General features: G+C 44.8%; 1 protein-coding gene across 1 annotated transcript in view; it reads right to left on the minus strand.

Moving 5' to 3' along the window:
• The window catches only part of FAM178B (family with sequence similarity 178 member B), a 175,438-nt gene that overhangs the window by 31,053 nt on the left and 125,797 nt on the right, over positions 1-18,588 (minus strand). Inside the window, exon 14 of the mRNA XM_088151902.1 lies at positions 17,267-17,398. Within this exon, the coding sequence (XP_088008028.1) occupies positions 17,267-17,398 (132 nt within the window). The remainder of the gene's footprint in view (positions 1-17,266; positions 17,399-18,588) is intronic.

Raw genomic sequence — 18,588 nt, forward strand, 5'->3', positions numbered from 1 at the left:
TGCTGCATCCTTGTCAAATGGTCTTCAGGCAGATGCCCAACCTTTAAGTGGAACAACTTTGACAGCCAGAGGGTCTCTGTGGCCCATCCTGAGGCTGACTGTTTTGGGATGCCTCTGACCCATTCCGAGGGCCTTGGCTGACCAGCCTGAAGGGGATATGGAGATGTTGGACAGCTGACAGCGTTTCAGAGCTTTTCCTTTGTCTTTAGGGGCATTATTAGCCATTGCCATCCATCCATGCAGTTTGGTTATTCAGAAGGACCAGAGGGACGTTTTCCTGTGGGGACAGAAGCAGCAGGCAGCCACTTCTAATGAGGAGGTCCTGCGCAGAAGAATCAGTTAACAGTCAGCGTTGGCCAAGGCCTCTTATCTGAAGAGACGTTTGCTCCGCATCCTTGGCATACATCTCATTTTCAGTGACCTTTTGGCAAGCTGGAATAAGCGGGCTTTCTCAGTGGCTGGAATATTCTGATTTTTCTCATCAGGGCTCTTGAGACTCTGTTTTAGGGAAACTCACAAATCCGTCGGTATCTCCTAACACTGTGAAAAATCCTACTCTGCTACCATTCAGAAGTCTTCTTTTGCTCTGGAAGAGACTTCTGGTTTTCTATCTTATTCTTGAAACACTTGAACCTGTCTTTCTCACTTCACTTGGTGGTGTTTCTGAGCATCTTTTCTTATACTGGAAAGGGTGAGGGAGCGAACGATGGAGTTTCACAGCTATCCACGGCTCTGAAACCCCCAAGGCAGCCTGTACCTCTGAGTCCATGAAAAATGATCTTCCTTGATCTCTTCCCTTGGGCTAAATGGAAGGGTGGGAAGCCAGGGAGGTTGCAGTTCCTGGAAACAGGGTGCTCCTTTGAAAGATACAACCTTAATCCACCTCCTTTGGCTGTCTTGTTGATGAGTAGGTGTACAAATGCCATATTCCACCTGTGGGAATGTGGGAAAATTTGCATATTTAAAAAAAAACGATTTCAAGAGCACAATCTCTTGCATCACAGTCAATGAAAACTGGTGGGAAAAGAAGAGAGATGTGCCATGGCCGTGGCATTTGCTTGGTCAAACTACCTCAAATGCACTAGGGGAACAATGGGCCTCTCGCCTTTCTAGCGGCCTCCCCAGGAAGCAGTCAAAAGAGACAACAATGTGGCAGTGGTGATGCTGCAATTAGAGACACACCTCTTTGTGGTAGAGCTTGGATCGTGATGCTGCTACGGGCATCTTGCTTCTTCTGACCCCTCTGCAGACACTGCTGCTCCAGCTGGCACTTCACTTATGCCAGTGTTGTCCAAACTTGGCCACTTTAAGATGAATGGACTTCAACTCCCAGAATTCCCCAGCCAGCCATGCTGGCTGGGGAATTCTGGGAATTGAAGTCCACTCATCTTAAAGTGGCCAAGTTTGGACAACACTGACTTATGCCCATTGATTGACCTAGAAGCAAGCGTCATGTTGACATTCTGTAATGGTCAGTGGGAATGACCTTGGGAGACAGGAGGGAGAGCCGCACACTGGACAACCGGTGTGTCAAAGATCTCAGCCCACAGAAGGAAAAGGGGCATGGGAAATGTCTCAGAAGGGACCCCCCCCCGCCCCAGTTTTCTGGAAGGTAGAAGGAAAGGAGAAGAAATGCTTTCAGACTTGCAAGATTCTGTTACTGTAATAACAATAAAGGTAGTGTTAGTATTCACGGTTGGTGCTTCTTGTCTGGATGATCTTGAAAGACTGACACATTCCAATAATGTCCTGGAGAGAGACATATTATAGCAAAATCTCTCAGGATTGTGGCCAATATTAATGTGGTGAATAGATTCTCACATCTGGCTGGGGCCTCTCAGTGGGCACACATTCACAGAAACAGAGCAAAGGGCAGAGTGGATTCTGCCCAAGCTTGCCAATCTCTGCTCTAAAATTTTCCCTCTTCAGATCCTGCTGCTGCAAGAATCCTGCCTTTTTCTTGGGGGGCTTCTCGGGAGGCAGCCAGAGAGTTCAATCCTGCATCAAGGATGTGGCTGAGTCAACCTCCCTGCCCTCACCCAGGTATTCCAGAGCCAAACACCTCCACGCCATCCTTTGGTGGCCGTTCCACAAGTCTTGCTGGATGGGATGACCCTTGCAGGAGCTACTGGAGTGTAGGGCAGTGCTTCCCAACCTGGGCAACTTTAAGATGTGTGGACTTCAACTCCCAGAATTCCCCAGCCAGCTGGTGGAGGGAATGGCTGGACTAACTACAGAGTCAGTCACAAAGTCCTCTGCTCCTCCCTGCACAGAATGGAAAAGCTCATCAGCTAAGTTACAGCTGAAGGCCCTTGTTTGGGGCGGCTGCAAGCCTGGAAGACTCTGGGCCACCAGAGTCAAAGAAAAACCAGCTGGGAAGAGAAGAAAGATCATCCCGCTTCCTGAAATCCGGCAGCGGGCCAACGGCAAGCTTGTTCGAGGTGAACTTTTTAAACCTCATTCTGTGTAATTGCTTTTGTACCGCACGCCGTTGCTTTAAACGGCTATTTGAATTCTTGATTGTTTCGTGCTGTGCACGTCGCCCAGAGCACTGGTCAGAAAAGTGATTAATATAGTTTAAATAAACAAGTCAAGGCATGCACCATGCTCTTCGTGTTTGGGATGGCTCATGCTTGCTTTCTGCCTTTGCACAATCTGGCCCACCGGCTGCCCCAAGGACTTGAGGAAGCTGGTCTGATGCATCTGGCCACGCTCCGTTGCAAAGCTTTAGCTACTGCCTGCAGTCCAATGGGGCCTTCCTCCATAAACTTGGTTAAAACCACGCATATTAACGAGTTGCTTCCGCGATGTTCCCTTCTGCGCTGGATGTGCAAGAGCCGAGAGGCTGCTAGCCAGCTCCAGCTTTTCCCGCTGTGCTGAAATGTGATGACTAAAAGCATGGTGGCGTATACAACGCAGCCATCAATCACAGGGATGGTCAGAGAGGAGGAGGAGGAGGCGGCGGCGGCGGCAGCGGAGGAGGAAGCACTACAAAGAGCTGTATTTGGAACTTAGGGAAGCCGTGAAAACCTGGCTGCTCCAGCAGGGTTTGGAGGCTGAGGTGTCCCAATGTTGCTTCCTCTTGGGGGGTGGGGGGGTTGTTTACTACAAGTTATGTTCCCTGGTGCATAAATATAGGTGTTACTGCCTCCCTTGTATTTTCATTTTATTATCCTATTATTGTAATTACTGTTCTTGTTTTAACCTGATTTATAGACATCAGGTCTGTATGCCACTCAGTCTCAGTAACAACGGGAGTTGCATATAAATCCAAAAAGTACGTTCAATTTCCACTGGGCACCTATTCCGCTCTTTTGACTCCGGTGTGCAAATTTAAACCTGCTGGTTGTCCTGTATCTCTCACTTTGCACGGCATCTTTTCCTAAGCACTGGGTTGCAAACTCTAGAAGCTCAAATTCCAGCCTTCAGGATCCCTGTAGTCTTGCTCAGCAAGTCTAGAAGCCAAGGATGGAACTTCTGGGTCTTTAAGGATTAGGTGGAAGAATGTTTTAAAAGCAGATTCTTCATCTGCAGTGATGTAAACTGAGTGGTGTCTCATCTGGACCGTCTTGACCTGCCTCCCATGTAACTGGTAGGTTTTCCAACAAATGATGGTGACAGATATTTATAAGACTCTGCATGTGGGTATCCATCACCTTCCCCATCAAATGTGTCATAGAAACAGAAAGACTTATTTGCAAAACTTGTTCTAGGAGGATTGTGGGAGAAGCATGTTGGAGAAATCACTGGCACTATCCAGCAAAAATAGACAGACCATTTTTTTTTTAAATCTCAAGTTCAAGCAAAGGGAAAAGACAACATTTCAGAGCACAAGAATAGTTACTTTACTAGGCCAAATAAATGTTTGGGTACACCTTGAAATTTAATCTCCTTCTATTCTTATTTGTGTCTTTTGTCTCTCCCTGGTGTGTCTCTTCCACAGTTCAATTTGAAAGACCTAGAAAACCAACAAATCTTATTTTTCCTATCAGAGCTTGCTTTGGGTTGAAAAACAAAAAGTACCCACAATTTTAAGGGCTTGTGAGATTGAATGACCTCTGCCATTTTGAATAATGTTGGATGAGAGTAGCTGTTGATGGGGGAAGTTTGAATAACTGCACCCGCTGAAGGTTGTTTTCTGCTCTGTGGCCTAGGAACCATGTCCTATCATGCTTAAGATCCTTCTAAAACAACTTTCTCCTTTGTCTTTGGCCACGTTGAGGGTGGATTCTGCAAGCTGTATTCCTAATATTTCTGGTGGACACTGGATTGTTATAAAGCCTTCTCTTGAGGTGAGAGAAGAATTTCTGGGATGGTCAGTGACTCACCTCTTGAGATGCATGGAAGGTAACACCAGCATCTGCTTACATAGAAAATGCCTCTTTTCTAGATTAATTCATTTTATTAGCTGCAACAATCTTGTTATTGCATTCTCAGCTCACATATGAGTTGTATGTAATTTGACTGTCTACTTTTGGGTGGTTCAGAGAGAGAGAAGGAAAACTCACCAGAAATAAAACTGGCCAAGAAAGACTGGAATTTGTATTATGGCTCAACCACTGTGCTACATGGGATGTTTTCATATTCCCAATCCTATTACTGGTTCACAAAGTTCTGCTGTATCTACACAACTGGTTGCATCTCTCCAAGGTTTCATACAAGTAGGGCTATCCAGAGGATTTACTGGGGTTGGGAATAAGTAACTGGGCAGGGCAGAGGCCAACAATGTGCCTTGAGAGCAAGATGTACTACAGAAATGTAGGACAAATGGCTGAAATGTAACTTGAACCAGGATCTTTCTGGACCACATCTTGGATGGGGAGATAGGAACCGCAGGCCAACTCTTCTGAAGGGCATCAGGCTAGGAAAGGCTAGCCAGATTGACCAAGACCTTAAGCAAGATCTAAACCTGAAGCCCAGTCCTAAGCTTCTGCCTTGAGTGTATCTTGCAAGAAGGTAGGGAATCATAACACACCCACTAAAGAAGTTAGGGATTCAGCAAGTGCTTTCGCCTGGGCTGTGAAATCTGTTCAACTGGATGAATAAAACATGACAATGGTTCCCCTAAGGGTCATCTAGTGTTTACACCAGGGTTTACTGTGCCTGTTCTCTGCATCAGAATGGGAAAAGCAAGCTCTGATCTGAAAAAGAAAGACCTATAAGCTGGACCTTCCCCACATTTTCAGCAGCAGCAACTTCCCCTCCCCCTACAGTTCCCTGCTGAGCCTGCTGCCAGATTCACAGGTGACAGAAAGCTCCAAACCAACCTGACAAAGGTTGACTCAACCTGTCCTGGTTCTCTCAATGTGTCACAAATTTTGCCTGAAATGACGGTGTTTAATCGGCAAGGTACCTGCCCTATCTTCATTCATCCTACAAAAACTACCTTGGTAACACACTTTGTCTGGGCTTGGAAGCTAAGCAAGGTCACCTCTGGTTAGTATTGGGACTAGAACCACAAGATACAAAAATGATAGGCTAGGACTTTGGGGAAGTCCAAAAAACATCCCTGCACACATTCACCAGTAGCTAGTATTGAGAAACGCAACACCATGAACCTTTGCTATCCAAGTACCATAGCTATCTTCACAAAATATGCTAAGCCCAAACAAATAAGCCATATAGTCAGATTCACACAATATGCTCAGACACTGGTTGGGTTCCCACAACATACAGCTCCCCAAAATTCCCATCCACCCCCCTCTAATCTAATCTATCTTAATGTTTTGGATTGTCTGAGCAGACCTGGACTACAAAAACCTGAATGAGGCCAAGAGATGAAGGCAACTTTTCTTCTTTGATGCTCCCTAGTGGTTGTCTGGATGTCTGCAGCCCAAATAAGGTAGCCCTGGTTTCATATGAACCCAACCAGCGTATTTAACAGCAAAAGTAATATATGATCAGCAGTGGCTGAAACAGTACATCACTGTATATGGTGGCAGCGAGTTTCATATAGAATTATGGACTGTGTAAGAAAGATTTCCAAATGTCTTATTTAAGAAGATTCATGGATCTACCAGTTCTGACTTCTCTTTCCTGGAGAATCCAGTGGTCCTGAAAAGGCAACACTTACCAGCTGAGCTTAAACATATGCGTTAAAATATGGTTTGCTTAGCTAGGGTTTAGTAAATATACCACAACTGGTTGTGCTTGCACAAAACAAGCCCTAAAACCATGTTTTTAAAATAACAGTCATTGGACAGTCACACAACCCTCTACACCCAAACCGAACCAACTAATTAGCATGCTTAGCTTAGAGTGCTGTGTGAGCCAGGTTGCACATCCTCCATCTGAGCAAAAGGCTGATTTTGAATCTGCCTGTCCTCTGACCTGAGTGCCTGGTGAGATGAATGCCAAAATTCAGCTTTCAGCTGTCGCCACCATGGCAAGAAGACTGTTTCATGATTGCTTCAAAACAATGTCATTTTTTTTTTTAAAGAAAGCAAACAGCTAGGTTGGATCATCAAACCACTGATGCTAAAGGAACCTCATTAGCACTAGTGAAGACCTCTGGGTTTCAAAGCTGGGGAATTGGCACCGAAGGCTGAGCAAGGCTGAACAGCTAAGGAGGGATAAAAATAAACACTGCTTGTAGCAGAGTGGGGAAAAAAAGAAGACTCAGAAGATAATTCTTTGCACGACACAACTGAACAGTTTCCCATAAGGAACAGGGAGACAGGGAGATCTCTGGAGTCCATATTAGGCAAGGCTACTGGACCTGGGCTGCACAGGTGCGTACAGCCATTAGATGGCAGCAGAGAAGCAGAAAAATCCCCATTCTTTCCTGCCACCTAATGGTCTCCCCGATTATTGCAGCCCTGATTGCATAGCTGTTGTGATTGATAGGATTCTAAATGGGGCACAGTATTTTAGAGGACAAGCTATAGCAGTGTTTAGGAAGCCAGAATGCCCCCCACAACTTGGCGGAGAAAAGTCTTGATGGAAACCAATCACATACACATATCTGGGCAAACACACTAACCTAACTTCGCGTTTCAAGTATTCAAAACATCTCGTAGGCACCGTCTCTAGCATACTGCCACAGCCTTGCACCGCTCTGCCCGAAGCATCTGGCAGGGCCGTGGCAAAGACGAACTTGGAAACGGGTTCTTTGTAGCTCCCGCTTGGCAGTCCTGCAGAAAAAAGGCCCAGGGAGGGTAGGAAATCTTACGCGTTTTTCAGAAGCTAAATGGAGCCATCGGGAAATCAGGAGTCAGGGTTATTGGAACATTTCTCAGTAGCTCTAGGCTGTTGCTACGTGAGATGGCAAAGGGGTCCTCCCCTCCTCCTCCCCCCCGTGCCACAGCTGGAGGCTTGGAGCCGAATAAGGGGAAGAGGAGGGAAAGAAGAGATGCTGATCTGCGCATGGACAAGCATTTCCATCTTCCCATGTTGTCCTTGTACAGCGTCCTAACAGATTTGAGCTAGCTCAGTGTTTCTCAACCTTGGGAACTTGAAGAGGCGTGGACTTCAACTCCCAGAATTCCCCAGCCAGCCATGCTGGCTGGGGAATTCTGGGAGTTGAAGTCCACGCCTCTTCAAGTTCCCAAGGTTGAGAAACACTGAACTAGATGTAACCAATACAAATTAAGGAAATAACATGAATTTCCCCCCAAGTGTGGCCTACAAAGGGCTCCCATTTATGTTCTAGTTGGGCAAGCCTTCTTTCTCCCTCCCCTGCCTCCACTGCTCCTCGCCAAGCCCCTTGTTTCCAAGTTTCTCATCCCTATTATGCCCTTATTCCCCCGTGGGTTTGTTCTTCTTCGCAACCAAACTCGAGAAGGGAATAACGAAAAGGAGCTCAGGACTCGGTCCTGCCCTCTGTCAGCAGGACAACACTCAGAAAACAGAAAAGGACCAGACAGGGATGGGGAGGGAAGGTGGCAAAAGAAAGATCCCGTCTGAAAATAGACCAGAAACTGGAAAGAAAAAAAAATCCCCCCTTTTTTAAATCGATCACTTTTCTTAAACAAATCCCCTTGTGTGTTTGCAAATCCTCTGTTCTCAGCCCCTTCCCGCCTCCCTTCTGGTCACGCAACCCTGAGTGGAATTATTATTATTTTTGGTCGCAGTCAGCCAGATGCTTAGACTGGATTTGGCATTTTTGTCCACCTATTGAGTCCTTCCCAAGGACCTGGGATAGGCAGATGTTGTTTGATGGTGTTCAAGGCATCGTCGCAGGATGGAAGCTGTTCCAAGTCAAGCTGCCTTTTGCAATGGGCTGATGGTGATTTTGCCAATGCCGATGGTCTTCAAGGGGTGCTCCAGATGTTTTGGGATTGTACCCAAGGTGCCTATAACTATTGGGACTATCTTTGCTTTCCTTTGCCGTAGTCATTCTACTTCTATTTGCCGGTCTTTATATTTTGTGATTTTCTCCAGTTCTTTTTCTTCTCTTCTGCTGTCTCCAGGTATTGCAATGTCCACCATCCAGACTTTTTGGTCTTTCTTATCAATGATGGTTAAGTCTGGGGGGTTATGTGGCAGGTGCTTGTCGTTTGAATTCTAAAGTCCCAGAGTACTTTAGCTTCTTCATTTTCTATTATTTTGTCTGTTTTGTGGTCCCACTAGTTTTTGCTTGCAGGCAACTGGTATTTCTTGCAGATATTCCAGTGTACCATTGTTGCTACTTTGTCATGCCGTTGTTTGTGGTCAGTCTGTGCAATCTTCTTGCAGCAGCTGACTAGGTGGTCCACTGTTTCTTCCTCTTCTTTGCAGAGGCAGCATTTGCTGTCTGTTGCTGTCTTAATTCTGGCTTTGTATGCATTTGTTCTTAAGGCTTGGTCTCAGGCAGCCAGAATTAGCCTCTCTGTCTCCTTCTTCAACTTTCCTGCTCTCAGCCATTGCCAGGTCTTGTTATCTGCTTTGCTGCTAGTTTGTTTGTGTACTGACCATGTAATACTTTGCCTTCCTATGTCTCTTTTCTATTCTCCATTTGGTCTTTCTTGTAGGCCAGTTTGGTTTCTTTGGTATTCAGTAAGCCTTCATGGTGTACTAGCTTCAGTGCATCTTCTTCACTGTCCTTCAGATATTCTTCCAATGCCTTTTTTCTTCTTCAACTCTCTGGTGTACTTCCACGCCCTATTATGTTCCTTGGTAAGTAGAGTCTGTCAACATCGCTGTGTGGATGAAGGGCATGATTCATTGTCATTATTTTTCCAGTCTTCCTATCCAGAGCTTTGTGTATCTAATAACTGGAATTGGCCAGGTGTTAATCGCCTTGATGGTATTTCCAGCATGAGTTTGGACTTTAAGATCTTCTTTACTCTTCTGATGTATTCACTACTAACCTTCTTCTTGACTTCAGTGTTTTTGATGTTGTCAGCCTGAAGGATGCCCAGGTATTTGTAGTGATCTTCTTCATCCAGACTCTTGATGTTATTTCCATTGGGCATCTTGATTCCTCCAGTTTCCACTATTTTTCCCCTGTGGATGGTCAGGGTGGCACATTTGTCCAGCCCAAACTCCATTGCAATATCTTGGCTGTATATTCGGATAGTGTTGAGCAGTGATTCTATTTCTGATGGTGTTTTTCCATACAGCGTCAGATTGCCCATGTAAAGGAGGTGGGATAGCCTGGCAGATGTTTTTGATGTTTGATAGCCATGGCCTGACTTGTTCAGTATTGTTGACAGAGGAATCAGTGCAATGACAAACAGTAGTGGTGATAGTGAGACTCCTTGAAATATTCCTCTCTTGATACTAACCTCTTTCAGTCTATCACCATTGACCAGCAACGGTGTCTTCCATTGTGCCACTGATCTTTGCACAAAGCTTCTGATGTTTCTACTGGCTCCTGTTATTTCTAGGCACTTGATTATCCAGTCATGTGGCCGGGAGTCAAATGCCTTCTTGTAATCAATCCAAGCTACATTCAAGTTGGTCTTCCTTCTCTTACAGTTTTCCAAAATCATCTTGTCAATTAGGAGCTGATCTTTTGTTCCTCTGCTGTTTGGCCGGTTTCCTTTCTGCTCAGATGGAAAGAACTTGTTTTCAGCTAGATGCTGTTGGACTGCATCAGCTAAAACACCAGTTAGCAATGTGAAAGTTGTTGGCAAGCAGGTAATTGGCCTGTAGTTGCCTGGTGCTGCCCCTTTTGCTGGATCTTTCATTATCTGGTAGGTTTTGCCAGATGTTAACCAATCTTCAATTTCACCTCCTTGCAGTATGTTGTTAAGTTGCTTGGCAGTGAGTGGGTGCAGAGCAGTCAGATGTTTCAACCAAAAACCATGCAGTTCATCTTCACCTGTGCTGACCAATTCTCGATTTTCCTTGCCCTTTTCTCCACTATTTCTGCTGTTATTACAAGTTTTTCATTTCAGTTTCTTTTTTATTCCTATCTACCTCCTTTATCCAAGTTGTATTCTTATATTTCTTTGGGTTGTCCCATAGTTGTGCCCCGAACTGCACTGTTTCTACTTTGTCAGGTGTTGACTGGTTCATTGCAGTTTCTCCATTGATGGATTGGTAGAAATGTTTCTGATTTGACTGAAACTGGAGATTCTGCTCACAGAATGCAATTTAAGCTTCATATCTGCTGATCTTCTTGGCTATGGCTGTTATTGCTGCTTTATTATTTCCAGTGCTTCCTTGATCTTCCTTGTTTCTAGGTGATATTTCTTGATCAGGTATTCTTTGGTCTTTTTGTTCTTCGGCTTATTTTCTTTCATCTGTTCTAGCTTGCTTGCATCTGATCTTAGCATGCTGATCTTATTTTCCAACCTGATCTTCCATTTTGGTGGTGCGCTGTTTGGCTTTTTTCTTGTTTGTTGATTTTGCATCTAAGTTATTCAGTTCTAACTGCAGCCGTGCTGTACGTCAGTTGGTTTGTTTCTTGCAGTGAGCTGGTGCTTATATCTAATGTTTCAATATTGGCATCTTTTAATATCTGTGCTAGCTGTTTCTTTATAACAAGCTTCAATGCAGACAACCTTATTCTGTTGTTTTTGTGCTGTTATTCTTTGATTCCTCTTGTTTTTTAGTTAGAGGGCTTTGTTCTTTCTGAGGAGAAGGCTCTACTATCTCAGCTAATTCTGGCAAGGCTTCGATTTCTTTGCCCTGGGTAGACCTTTGCAGTTCTTCCAATTCTACTTCTGTTAATATTTTATTTCGTGTCATAAATTGACATTGATCTGCTGGCCTCCGTTCTGTTATTTATGATTCTGGATGTTGTTCTTTCCAGAAGTGGTATATTCTTTTCAGATAGCCTCTTCTCATTGGACTTGATTTGTAATAGCAGATCATTATTTCTTTGTTTTCAGTTTCTATATATTTGGGAGGGGTAAACAACTTTTCTTCCAGTAGTTCTGCAGCTGCTGGCCCTGGTTGCTCAGCCAACAGTCCTGAGTCCTGTAGCCCACTTATCACCAGATGTCCAGGAACTAGAATTATTATTACTACGACTACGACTACGACTACTACTACTATTATTATTACTAATTCCAGGAACCAGGCTCTGCTGGTGACACATTTGTGACCAATATGCTGATGGAGTCTACAGCAAACTTTTGCAGCGGCAAGAGCTCTTGTTTAAGGATTTGTATTGGTAGGTGAGAAAGACCTTGAGAGACAGGGCAAAGAGATGCTGCCTAAGGAATGGTCAGATAAGGAAGGGCATAGCCCGCAGCTGCACACTGGCAGAGCAAGAGGCTCAAAGGTACCCTCCCTAACTTCTCAGGCTGTAAAGGAGATGCCAGGAGATTTGTACTTTCAGACTTGCAAGATTCTGTTAATGTAGCCTTACAAGGAAGTAGAATTAGCTCCTGGTTGTGTTTCCTGCCCGGTCTACCTGGGAAGGCTGACAGGATTGCAGACAACTATGCCTTCTTTCCATCTCTCCCTTTCCTCCCATCTCCATTCTTCCGCAAGGTCCTATGTTCTCTGAGCATCCTGGCCTTCACTGGCTTCTTTGGATTTTTCTCCTCTTTTTAGATTTCCTCCCCACCTCCCCACAGTACTGCTGTTACCCTGTGGATTCCCTTAAGCTCAATGAAACCTCTGAGATAAAGGAGATGTGGATGATCCCATGTTGGATCTCCGTTGGGGGAATACAGCAGCCTTGTCCAATCTGATGCTCACCTGTTCTCCTGGATTTCAACTCCCACAACCCCTAGCTAGCACAATACATAGGATCAGGATTAAGGTGCCCTTGGTTTTATCCTTCTTGTATAATTACCTTTGCAACCGTTGGACCAGGTTCACACAACACCCTATTCCCCAAACCCAGGTTAACAAAACACGACTGCTGTGTTGACAGAACAGACTGTTCCCAAACAAATGAACCATATCATGGCTTGATGCGATAGTCTGGTTCATAGAGCATGCTAAGGCAATGGGGAGGAGGGGGGTCTCTTCATGTGCTGATTCACAAATTAGCCCACCCCATTGCTTCAATTTGGGCAAACCCAGTCTCCTCTGTTTCACATAATTAGTTCCTGTTTGGCATCTGATGGGAAATGGGACAGATAAAGAACTATAAAGAATCCCTTCTCTAGCTCCAAGATTCCACCGCCTGCCATCCACATCATTTCAAGTATACCCACATCTAATAATTTTTGAATTATTTTTTTCCTCTTTTTTTATCAGAATGAAAGCTCAGATGTCCACAGGCACCTCCATAGAACTTCAGGATGGACCTTGCCCCCAACTTTTTGGCTTGCTAAGGACACCTGGTTCTGCCACAAGATCATCTCTGGAAGCAGACCTTGTAGGGATTAGAAAAACGGCAGAAAATGTCTCTGAGATGGAAAGATCTTCCATTTCTTTTTTCTTTTTAATTCCAACTATTATCCCAAATGGACCAAACGGTTCAATTGTCCAATTAAATACTGGAACTTACTCAACCACAACCCATCTCCCATGCTTCGTTCTTTCAAACTATTAGAGGAGGTCCAGTCTATTAATCATTTAGGGAAAGAACAGACACCATTCCCCTTTCTCAACCTGACTGGTCCACAGTGGTGGGTTCTGCTTTGCAGACCATCTTTTCTGTGTTAGTTCAGTGGAGACTAGAAATAGGGGGTCACTGTCTAGCAGAACTGCAAGGGGAGGAAGGAAGTGATATTCTGTGCCAGGCTTTTGGATAATCCATGCCACAAAAGCAGGGGCATTTGCAGGGTGGAGTGAAGGTTAAAAAAGTCAAGATGGCAGCTGTGATTGCACGACCAAAGCCCCACACCTTCTTTGTGGGCATCAATGGGGTTGATTGCATGGCTGAAGCTGCCATCTTGACTTCTTTGACTTCCTCTGGGGTTACTCCTGCCTAAAAGGATGCCGTCAGTTGGAAAGTGGAGATCGATGCAGTCACACTTCACCATCAGCACCACAAAAAGCTCCCATTGTGATGCCCCATCACTAGGGGATTCTGAGATGTGTTGGAATCTCTCAGTGCAATACACGTTTCCGTGCTCCAGCTTTGCATCTGTCAGCGTTCAACCATTCAGACAGCTTTGTAGCCTTCAGAAAGGCTAACGCCATTCCTGATGAATGGGAACTTCTCTTCCTTGCTTTTCTAAGAACACCCCTCCACAATTTCCCATTACTGGCTATTATTTGAGGAATGTGGAAAACGCAGGAGGAAAGGCTACCACTGAATGTTAGTCGAGGGAGGGAGGGAGGGAGGGAGGGAGGGAGGGAAGGAAGGAAGGAAGGAAGGAAGGAAAGAAAGAAAGAAAGAAAGAAAGAAAGAAAGAAAGAAAGAAAGAAAGAAAGAAAGAAAGAAAGAAAGAAAGAGCGAGCTTCCATCAGTTCCATTTTTTAATACTGTGTTTGTATTATTTTGATTTTTTTTTTCCTTTTGCGTCCATTTTTCTGCTTCTGCTGGTGATGAGGAGGAGCTGCAAAGAATTGAAATTCTACTCTAGCCCTCTGAAAATTGCTTTCTGCAATAGCCTTTGGGGCCTCTGAGCCTGCAAGCGGCATTACCTGCAGGCTCTCAGGCGTATCTTGTGTGGGAAGTCCTTCGTCTGGCATTTCCTTTGTAAAAAGTCAGCGATGAAGCCAAAGGTGTCAATTTACAATCTAATCCACCTCCAAAATTCAAACACCAATTGCAGCATCAACGCCACTGTAAGCCAAATCAACAATGGACTCTTACAATCGCGCTCTCTCTCCCCATCTCTCTTTTTCAGATAACGCAGACAATCCCACAACTTCTGTAAATGTGTGTCTGTGCCCGTGATGAGCAGCACCATACATCTGCTGTTTTCGACCCACAATGTGTGGCTCCCAGTCCACAGCTGTTGACTTGAGAATGAGAAGGTCTGTTTCTTCTATTGCTTTCAAGGTATGCCAAGGCTGCTGTGGCGGTTAAAATAACGCGTTTCCCAGGGCTGGGAATGCTCTCCCCTCCCAGCTGTTGGTCCTATTCGTTCCCGTCCCCCAGTCTTGCATCTAAAGCCAAGTCCCTGATCAACTTAGATCCTGCGCTGAGGAGTGCCAAAGAGGAATTCACAGGGGCTGTCAGATTAGAAACGCACAACGGTCACAAATATACGGCAGTTAGGCTAGGTGCAATGTAACTTGCGTTACGCTACGCGGGATCCCAAGCACTTTGGGCAGAAAGGCAAGGATAAATCTTGCTCTCTGAATCCAGTCATCGACGGGAGCAAATCCCCAGAGCTTTTTGACCCTTCTAAAGGAAGGAAATGAGGATAATTTCTCTTAGGTTATACAGGCCTTGAATTTGTATGATTGTTGCGTAATTTCTAATTTTGCTCATCCGTGGAGAGGGGAGCAAAGACGGACAGGGCACCACCATAATTTGGAGGAATAAACGATAGGTCACCGCCATAATTTGGAGGCATAAAAGACCCCCAGATGGGGCCAGGTGGTAACAGATCATATGCCATTCTTACAGCAACAACAGCTTGTGAGGCAGGCGAGACTGATGGCTCAGCACAATCTAATGGAAACCTGAAACTCAAGTCCCCCTGGTTGAAGTCCAACACTTCAGTCAGGTCATCCTACAGAGGCTCTTTTTGACCAGCAGCTTCAGAATCCATTGAGATCCCTGCCCTAAATAAATAAGTAAATGTGCCTTTGAGTCAGTGTTGACTCCTGGCAATTGCCTGGCCTAACAGCCTGCCGACTCTCCTTGATCTCAAAAACCTAAGTACGATCAGACCTGGTTAAAACTTGGATGGGAGATCACCAGGTAGCCTCAGAGCTTTAGACTAAACACAGAAGATCCTGCAGAAAGGTGGCCATAGCAAAACCATTTCTGTACTGTTGCCAAGAAAACATAGAGGTGTTCATGAAGTCAGTGGGTGTTCAGCTCGTGAGACGGTACATTTTCAGACTACATCATACAGTGGTTTCTACTGAGAGTGGACCTAGAGCTTGGGGTTCTTTCTTTAGTCTAGATGGGGGACTACTGGGGTAGGAGGGTTAGTCCAGACTGAGTGTGGAGAACTTCAGCTATGCCAGGGCAGAAAAATAGAGGGAGTCTTCTTTCTGCAGATGACTGTAAAACTATCCTTAGATTCATCTCCCCAACACACCCTGCCTTTTCCTGCTGTCACACCTCCTGCTCATCTCTTTCTACCTGCCCTTCACCTGCTTGTCTCTTACACACATAGCTTGGAACTACCAATATTTCGAGATGAAGTTATGGAATAATTTACACTCAAGGAATAACTTTTGTCAACTGGGTTCAGGAAATTTTGCACAACCCCCAACTTCGGCAAAGGCAGAAATCATTCTTGTTTGGAAAGAGAAGAACAAAGGCCTGTACAACATTGGGAGGGAAGAGGGATTTGTCAAAAGCGGCTCTCAGTGTGGTTGGAAAGGGACTTGGCACCTTCAACAGGAATTGTTTTGTTTCTGTATAAAAATGACTGGAATGATAGCAGAAACAAATGAGATCTTTTTCACCCTGAAGAACATTTAATGTGATCAGCCAGGTCATAAATTCATGGACTGAATGCTCTTTTTTATTTCTGTTGCTCTCTGTTTTGGGAGTGGAGTGAGACAGAAGGAGAAGAAAAGGCAAAATAATTCTTCAAGATCTGGAATGAGCACACAGTAAATGCTTAACATGCAAGTTAGTACCAACAGAAGAGAATATCTGTAGCTCAGGGCTGAACTATGGAGTCCTTGGGGAGTCCTATCGCTCCTTCTGACAGCTCATCTCCTTGTTTTTGCTCTAGGTGGGAGGCCTGGAAAATGTCTCAGGTATAGAGAATTGGGGAGATGACCTTGACCGAAACATGCACAAACTGTTATATGAGCAAAGAGAGATGAAGCATTTTTTATGTCCTGGGAAACAAGATAGTATTGGGAAGAGACTCCCTGATTCATTGGGATATAAGAGGGAGGGGAGGGGACAATCATAGTCTATCTAGATAAAGTAGAGTCTAGTCTTCCTGTGGAGTCTGTTTCCTGATCTGGTTTCCCCCAAAAGACTGACACTGGGCTTTCTCTTGGTCTGCAACTGAAAGCCATGTGTTAAAGGCTATTCTAGCCTCTCCTTCCCTTTGCAAACAATCCCTAAAGAGGTGTTATTTCTCATTCCCTCAAAGTCCTTGTGTCCCGCTTCCCAGCTCTCCTTCCCAGACCAAATGGTCTTCAAGCCAAATGGAAGGGTGCCCCAGCCTTTCTTTCCAAACTTGACAAAATATGGGACGGGGGAAAGATAAATCACCAACTGATGGCGTTAGGCAAAACAACCGGATGCTTAGTATACAGGGGTGAGTGGGTGTTTTAAAAGGTTTAGAACATTTTTTTTTAAATCTAATAACCAAAACAACCTTCTCCATGAATTTAGCAGTTCTAAATTGCCAGGAGGAAGGGAGGAGGCCAGAAGACCAAACCCACGAGATCAAAATGCCTAGCTGATAGGCAACAATGGAATTATCCAACCAGGAAATAATGAGGTCTGTTCTTAGAGGTTTTCAAGCAAACAATTCTTCAGAAGGGGGAGCTGGATATACAGCACTCTTGGAGTCATTCACCACCAACATACTCCAAGGGCCATGAGTCTCTGCTTACTTTCCCAGTTTCTGCTGTTTGCCTACAGCAATTCATTCCTTCATCTCTACCGCAGGGCATCTTGCCAATTCTTTCCTCCACCAAATGATGGACTGTTGGATCCTGTCTCCGTAATCTTATAAAACCAAGGGCAATGGGAGGCCTAGCTGCAAAAGTTCAACTTCCTGATTTGATAGTATGGAGAGTCCCAGAGCTCTTCTCAACTGTGGATCCTCTGAATCCTCTTCCCATTCCAACAAAATCCTCCATAATACACACACCCCTCCACTGTTCTTACCTCATGGTCAAGATCAGTTGGTGTCTCCTGCTGGTCTTTTGCTGGCTCCTCCTGAAGCTTCTGGGCCTTCTGTAGGGCCTGCTTTAAGCAGGCAGGCTTCATGAGGGGAAGGAGATCGCAAAGCTGCTGGAGCTGTGGGGAAAGAGAGGTGCTTATTGAAACTACCACAAGCACACACACAACAGGTTCATGGAAACTGGAGTTCTTCAGATATCCAGGGGGGTCCCAAAATTACATTTGGCCACCTCTCTGCCCCTAAAACAGGAAGGAAGAAAATGGCTGCACAGGGGAAGATTGACTGTCTGCTAAAACTCAGCAACCTCTATTGGACATAGCTGATTTATGATCTGCTTGCAACCAAATAATGTGTGGTGGACCATAATATGTAGCACTGCCTACAGATGCAAGTCTAACATTGAATTAGATAATGCACTGAAATCCACAATGTGATGCACTGGTCCTTCTCACTTGGCTATCCCAACCCCTGGATGCCTTTTAATAAAATTTGTTAGCTGGAAAAGGTGCCACCAGACTTATTATTCTTGTACTTCACACTACTGTTAATGTTCATGCAACGTTCATGTAATTCATGATACTCTGATGAAGTGAGCTGTAGCTTACAAAGGTTTGTGCCTTTTAATAAAACTTGTTAGTCGGAAATGATGCTACCAGATCTCTTCTGATTTTTGTCTACCATAGACTAAAACAGCACTCCTCCTACAATGTCTACAATAAACAGAAAAGTAGATGTCAAAGAAAAGATGTTTAGGTTAACTGTTTTCTTCCTGACATATTAGTTTGCTATGTGTAGAGGATAGCTTGATTTTGGCATGGAGGGCACATTCAACTATGGGAGTCCCATCTGAGATGTGATGGAGTGGAATTATGAAGGCCAGGCTCAGGGAGATAAGCATTTTCTTAGCTCGCCGCAGGAGCATGGGAACTACAAGAGGATGAGACTGGCACCTCCCTGAGGAATTCACACTGTTGTGGCTGGCTGACTTGGGACCTGGGGTTTCAGTCTGGGAAGATTCTTGCTAGAGGTTGTAGCTAATAAACATAGCTGAACTGATTTTGCATTGTTCCTTGGGCTAGGCCTGACATGAAGTGACATATCTCAGAAGCTGATGTTTGCATTCAAGGTGGTACTTCAAGTCAAGAGTGAAGAACAGAGAGAAGGGAAGTATGGTTAAGTCAAAAGAAAGGAGAGTTGAACTGTGAATAAAGGCAGTTAGAATGGTTTGAGTCTTCTTTCAGCTGGAGATGGATTAAACAGCATTGAAAATGACAGGGAAGGAAGAAAGAGAAGGAGAGCCTGGGGG

This window comes from Python bivittatus, unplaced genomic scaffold, assembly GCF_059951505.1.
Source record: "Python bivittatus isolate LINGU-HERP-01145 unplaced genomic scaffold, Pbiv_v1 ctg000680_np1212, whole genome shotgun sequence".
NCBI classification, from domain to species: Eukaryota; Metazoa; Chordata; class Lepidosauria; order Squamata; family Pythonidae; genus Python; species Python bivittatus.